This window comes from Camelus ferus, chromosome 22 (genome assembly GCF_009834535.1).
Source record: "Camelus ferus isolate YT-003-E chromosome 22, BCGSAC_Cfer_1.0, whole genome shotgun sequence".
NCBI lineage: Eukaryota > Metazoa > Chordata > Mammalia > Artiodactyla > Camelidae > Camelus > Camelus ferus.
In genome coordinates this window covers 22,960,346-22,967,106 of record NC_045717.1, presented here as the reverse complement: position 1 = coordinate 22,967,106, position 6,761 = coordinate 22,960,346, and the positions used below count along the sequence as shown (strand labels likewise).

General features: G+C 54.3%; 1 protein-coding gene across 5 annotated transcripts; it reads right to left on the bottom strand.

The window, feature by feature from the left end:
* Positions 1 to 1,213: 1,213 nt before the first annotated feature.
* On the bottom strand, positions 1,214 to 5,304 carry TNFSF14 (TNF superfamily member 14). 5 transcript variants are annotated; one of them, XM_032465751.1, is made up of 4 exons: positions 4,920 to 5,304; positions 3,587 to 3,623; positions 3,293 to 3,481; positions 1,214 to 2,555 (listed from the first exon to the last, which is right to left on the bottom strand). In XM_032465751.1, the coding sequence occupies exons 1-4, from the start codon at positions 5,136 to 5,138 to the stop codon at positions 2,098 to 2,100; spliced, it is 903 nt and encodes a 300-aa protein (XP_032321642.1). In that variant the 5' UTR covers positions 5,139 to 5,304; the 3' UTR covers positions 1,214 to 2,097. The 5 variants fall into 5 exon arrangements, with proteins under 5 accessions (XP_032321642.1, XP_032321643.1, XP_032321641.1 ...); XM_032465752.1 differs by having other exon boundaries at positions 3,293 to 3,334; XM_006177540.3 differs by having other exon boundaries at positions 2,119 to 2,695; positions 3,293 to 3,334.
* Positions 5,305 to 6,761: the final 1,457 nt, after the last annotated feature.

Below are 6,761 nucleotides of genomic sequence, written 5' to 3'. Positions count from 1 at the left end.
TCCAGGGCACACAGCCAGGAAGTGGCAGAGTAGAATTGGAACCCAGGGCCATCTGATTGCCAAGCCATTTCCCTTCACCCCAGTACCAGGCAACAATGTCAACAATAACAATAATAATTTATCCACCTCTGGAGTCTGAGCCTTCATCCCAGGTTCCAGGGAAGTCTTACTTCGTGGGTTCATGCTCATTTGCATAAACCATCTGGTTTGTATGCTTATCATCAGCTGCCCCTCCCCACACTCCTTCATGCTCTGAGTTACTCCAAGCTGGGTAGCCTGCCGGTCTGTGCTGGATGACTGCTGCAAGTGTTCTTGAAAGTACGTGGCCTCTATTTCCTCAGAAATTGTGGATTTGAGGGGAAGGCAGACCTGCATGAGCTCTCTGGCTTCCCCCCTAAGCTTCCTGTATGGAGCTGGGCCAGCTGGCTTTGGTTTCTCATCTGTAAAGTGACCTCTGCTGGTCATTCCATCTATCCCTGTTGCCTCTATGAGCCACCCTTCCCCTGAGAACCCCGTGGCCAAGGGGCCCAGGGACACAGACCAAGTCTGGTCCTCACCCCAGGATGTGTTCATCTTGGCTGGGAGGAACTTCAGGCTGTGTGTATGTGTGTGTGTGTTTGTCATTGTGATGCTGTGTGTGTGTGTAATGGGACTGACCATGCTGTAGCAGGGGGAAGCCTGATTCTTTTCTTTTTTTTAAACTTTTTTAAAGAGTGGAGGTACTGGGGATGGAACCCAGGACCTCATGCATGCTAAGCATTCGCTGTACCACTGAGCTATGACTCTCCCCCACCCAAAGTCTGGTGTGACAAGCATTGCATCCATGTGTCACATGGTGTGGCTGTGTGGGCCGTGTGGGTGACTAAGGTTGTGATGATGATTTGTGTGTGGTTGTGTCATAATTGGTTGTAACGCGGTGTTTGTGCCAGAGGGTTTGCGACGCTGTCTGTGACTTGTGTGAGGTTGTGTGAGAATGTGATGCTTTGTGTGTATGTGTCTGTGGTTGTGAAGGAGTGACTGAGCTCGTGGAGATGTGATTCTCCGTGATGCTGGAGCTGTGATGAAGGTTTCTTTCTTTTTTTTTTTTTTTCCAAGCAATCATTGTTTTATCATAATAGCCAAAAACTGGACACAGATCTGAATGTCCTTCAGTGAGTGAATGTTTAAACAAACTGTGGTATGTGTGCACTAGGAAAGACTGTTCAGCAATTAATAGGAAATAAAGTATTTTAAAAAGACAGCTTTACTAAGATATAAATTCACATATGTGATGGAGGTGGTTTCTTTCTTTTTCTTTGTTTCTCTTTCTTTTCTCTCTCTCTTCCTTCCTCCCTCCCTCCTTTCTCTCTCTCTCTCTTTCTTTCTTTCTATATTTCTGTCTTTCTTTCTTTCCTCCCTCACCTTCCCTCCCTCCTTCCTTCCTTTTTTCTCTTTTTCTTTCTGCAGACATTTTCCAAGTGCCTGATGCCAGGATCTGGCTTGGGTGCCGAAATAGCCACGGTGTCCTGGAGGAATCTGAGCGCTTCGCAGTGCCAGCACACAGCCAGCCGGGTGACGATTTACACAGTAGCCAGAAACCAGCCTCCGTGGGACTGTTTGCCTCCCGGATACAGGCAAACACTACAGAACGTCTCCACTCTCGCAAGAGCCAGTCGCAGCACCCCATCAGCCAGCACATCGCGGTGACTGTGTCTCTGAGTGGACCTTCGTGGCCAGGTGGAGACGCGGCCACAGCGCGTGGCTGGGGCTGGGGTATGTGACTGTGACCGTGGGCGGGGCGGGGCGGGGCGGGGCTCCCCACGTGGGTGAGTCTTGATGATAAATCTCCCTCCCGGCACCACCCCGCCCACACTGAGAGAGTGGGGAGGATGCTGTTTCCTGCCCACTGCCAAGTCCCTGGGCCCCCAAGTCCCGCTGTCCTCTGAGTCGGAAGTATAAATACCCACCCCTCACCCCTTCTTCCTGAATATCAGGCAGATGAGCTTCACCCCTGCCTGGGGGCCAGCAGTCCCCTAAGTCTCCGGGTCGGGGTCTGCAGTGCTGAGCATGGTGGGGTCTGCAGTTCCCTTTGGTTCTCCGGACGTGCCGGCTGGGTCTTTAACTTCTTAGGTGGCCGGGTTCTTGCCCCCGGTGGTCCCCACTGAGCGCTGCACCTGCTGAGTTTGGGGTTCCCATGGGCACGCTGCAAAATCTCCGCTTGTTGGGTTGCCGGTCTCCCGAGGCACCCTCTGAGGTCTCCCCCGTTCCAGTCACCACCGCGCCTTCCTTCACACCATGAACGCCCCGAAATAGGAGCGCGTGCCGTCGCGGAGCCGGACCAGGCGCTCGTCCGGCAGGCGCACCACCACCTCCTCGCCGGCGTCCAGGTGGACCACTCCGCCCAGGAAGCTGCTGTCCCACCAGACCCGGGAGCTGCTGACCCGCCCGCAGGGGGACCGCCGGCTGACCAGCAGCTCCAGCTCCTCGGGGTAGCGCGCCGTGCGCTTGTAGAGGCCGTGGGTGATGGGCAGGCCGCCGGTCAGGCCCTGCGGGCAGCCCACGCCGCCCAGCTGCACCTTGGAGTAGATGTAATAGTAGCCCGTCTGGGCGATCACCAGGGCGCCGTCCCTGTAGGTGAGGCCCCTCAAGAAGGCCAGACCCAGCTCCGTCTCCCACAGCAGCGGGCCCCCGCTGCCCGTCAGGCTGGAGTTGGCCCCTGCGGAGGGGGACGAAGGCTTGCTGTGTGACCCTGAGCCCGCCGCCACGCCTCTCTGAGACCCATTCCCTCTGTGCTAGGCTGTGTGAGAGCTTTAGACGGACGACCTCACTGTAGCCTCACTTTACAGGTGGGGAGACTGGCAAAATAACTTGCTGATCATGCATCTTATTTTGTTTTTCCTCCCCTTCCAGCAGTCGGGGAAACTGAGGCATGGAGCAATTAAATGACTTGCCCAGAGCGTCAAAACAGGGGCAGAACTGAGGGGTTGAGGCAGAACACGTTCTGGTTTGGCAGCCTCATAACCTCTATGTGCCTCAGTCTCCCTTTCTGTAAAATGGAGAGAACAGTCCCCGCTAAGGATCTAATGAATTAATAACGTATAAAGCACATCACCGTGCGCGACAGGGCAGCGCAGTATAAGGGTTTATTCAATAAATAAAATTAGAAATTAATGGACCTAGGGGGTGCCTGTGTGCTGAGCAACTCTGCATAATCACTGAGTGAAAGAAGGGGTCCTCTGACATGGGGTGTCTGTCTCATGTCCCCAAAACATGCTGACCCCCGCCCCGTGGCAGGGCTCGGGACCCCCCTCACCTGTGAGGTGTGCTGCGGGGTTGGCTTGCTGGGTCCTCCGCTCTGGGGAGAGAGGGTCGGAGGTCAGAGGCGAAGGCAGTGGTGGGGGCAAGGGCCAGCACCCAGAGAGGTCAGCAAGTCCATCTCCCGGTGTCAGCCCTGCCCTTTCCGGAGCGCCCCAAACTTCTGCTTCTCCGCCATCTGTGGGGCCTGGGCCGGTTGTGCAAATCACATTGGGCAATGGGCTGAGGGTGTGGGGGCGGCAGTGTGGGAACCAGCCCGACCCCTTCCCCAGGCACCAGGACCCTGACCCACCTTGCACCAGCTGCTCCCAGGATCCCGCACGTCTGTCCTAAAAATGCAGAGCAGCCCCTGGTGAGGACCTGCGGGCCCCGTGCCCTGGCATCACTCAGACTGGTGGCCGAGAGACACACGCAGGCCGTGGGCACAGACACCACCCTCAGACGTATCCAAGGCCATGTGCACACTGCCCCCTCACCCTGGTTCCTGCCCCACAGCAGACTCATAACCACCCAGTGCCTCAGCTTTCCCCTCCATAAATGGACATGAATAGTGCCTGCTTAGGATTCAGCAAATCTACACGGGAAAAGCATATTACACTGCCTGGCGCGTAGCAAGCACTATGTAAGGGTTTACTAAATCAGTGATATCAGAGACACTCGAACACCCTAATGGCTGGATGCTTGGATGTAAATGCTAACACGTGGGTATGGACACATGACTCAGGGCACAGACCCAGATGCTTACGTGACACACTGACAAGACACACGTGGATGCAGGCATGTGGATACACAGTTTGGGGATCCACGTGGGTCCATGCACACAGAGACCCAGACACAAGGACATGCCAACAGTTAACACACGGGCTGTAGCTGGGCAAGGAGGTGGACACGCAGGTACACATATGCAGACTGCAGCAGGGGTCCGCGTGGGCCTGTGGCCATCACATCCAGCCTGGAAGAGGAGGAGAACAGACCTGGAAACAAAAAAGGCCAAGACCACGTGGGCATGGTGTGGGCCAAACAGTCCCACAGGTGTGGCAGACAGACAGAGACGTCCGCAGCCAACAGGGAACTGACACAGATTCTCACAGTAGGTAATGGCGATCAGGGTGTGGCTGATAATAATCTGCAAAGTCAGAATGTGGGTTCTGGGGGTTCCAGACAGCACAACTGTATTAGAAACATTCAGCTTCCTAAGAGACTAGATTTTATTTGTTCCCATCACTCGAGGAAATAACGATGTGACACCAGAGAGGTGTTAGCTAACGCTACGCTGGCAACCCTACTGCAATATAAATGTATCAGATCAACACGTTGTACACCTTAAGCTCACACAACGTTCTATGTCAATTATATCTCAATAATTAAAAACAGAATGTTGGTCCCCACTGGTTGAACGCTTGCCGTGATCCAGCCGGGCACCACCTGGGCTACATCATATTTTGTTCCCTACAGGGTCACTCGTTATCACGCCCATTTCACAGATGAGGAACCTGAGGGTCAGAGAGGTGAATTAATTTGCCCTGGGCTGCTCTTAGTCTGTCATCCATTCTGCACATACACACACAGAGACGCACTGTGACACAGGAGACCCACGGGCTTTGAGCACCCCCAGCGCCACTTACCTGCAGAGGGATGATCACCGCCTCCAGGCGCCAGTGCAGCTGCAGGAGGAACCAGCCCTGCACCGCCAGGCCGGCCGCCAGCAGCAGCAGCAGGAGGCCCAGGCCCAGCCGGGCAGCACTGCAGGGCTGCTTTCGGCGGCTGCGCCCCAGCCTCGTGAACGGGATGTCTGTCTGTCCATCCACCACGAACACCGAGGGCCGCACGGCTGTCTCCTCCATGCCTGAGTGGACGAGGCCCCACGACGCCCCGGGCTGGGCTGGCACGCCTGGCTCCTGCGGGGCCCGGAGGAAACCACAATTGCCCCACCCTCCCGGGCTTTGCACGCTGCAGACAGGCGCCCCTGGGTCCCCGGGCTGCCTTTAGAGCTGGGGCTCAGCCCCTCCCCTTTCCCCACTCGCTCTCCTCTTCTTCCTGTCCGCCCACCCTCGGCCCGGCCCGGCCCATCTTACTCTCACTCATCTGATCTCTCACACTTTCCAGAGGCTTCTGAAGATGTGACTCACTTGAGGATGGGAGAGGGAAGGGCCCAGCTTTCCTTTTTGGCCTCGTCGTTCACCAGATTGCCAAATATTTATTGAGCACCTCCTGTGTGCCAGGCACTGTTCTAGGTTTGGGGGTGCAGCCATGAGCAAGAGAGACAGAAGTCTCGATCTTGTGGCTCCCTGATTCTAGTGGGCTGAGAAAGACAATGAGCCTAATAAATGAGAAAACACTATACAGTGTTGGAGATGGTGATAAAAGCAGTGCAAAACACTAGAGTGGCTTGTGTGTGTGCTGTTTATATATATAGTGTGGGCATGCAGGTGTGCACAGGTGCCAGCATGCATGTATGTGTGCAGGTGCACACACAGTGTGGGCATGCAGGTGTCTGCACGTGTGTACATGTGCTTGCATGGCTGTATGCACATGTGTGTGCATGCATGCAAGTTTTCATCAGAACTCACAGTCGAACGGTGGAGCCACTGTCCACTCAGTTAACTAAACCCAAGGCCTGGGAATCATCCTGGACCCCTCCCTTCGTCCTGTCACTACATCTCACCCCCAGCAAGCCCTGTCGGTTCAACCTCCAAAACAGACCTGAATCCAGCCACCTGTTTCCATCCGCACACTGGTTAAGTCCTATGGACTGAACGATTGTGTCCTCTCTCCCCCTAAATTGGTATGTTGATGCCCTAACCCCCAGTGTGATGGGCTTTGGTGGTGGAGACTTTGGGAGGTGCTAGGGCAGAAGGGTGGGGCCCTCCTGAATTGCATTAGTGCCCTTATAAGATGAGACATGAGGGATATGCTCTCACTCCCTCTCTGCCGTGGGAGGACACAGAGAAGGAGGCCATGTACAAGCCAGGAAGAGGGCTCTCAGTGGAACCCAACCCCACAGGCACCCTGATCTCAAATTTCTAGCCTCTAGACCTGCAAGAAATAAATGTCTGTTGTTCAAGCCACTCAGTCTAGGGTATCTAAGACACTGAGGCATCCATCATTTTTTGCCTGGACTGTTACAGTAGCTTCCCACCCGGACCTCCTGCTATACCACTTGTCATCTTATAATTCATTCTCTATCCTTGAATTAGGGTGACCTTGCTCATTTATTTCCGATTTTATTTTATTGGGGTAAATTCACATAACATAAAACAAACCATTTGGAAGAAGCAACTCAGTGTCATTTAGCACATTTACAATGTTGTGCAACTCTTATTTCGTTCCCAAGAATTTCAGTGCCTCAAAAGTTAACCTGATAACCATTAAGCAGTCATTTCCCATCCCCAATTCTCCCCCAAAACCTGGCAACCGCTAGTCTGCTTTCCTACTCTATGCATTTACCTGTTTCAGACACTCAAAAA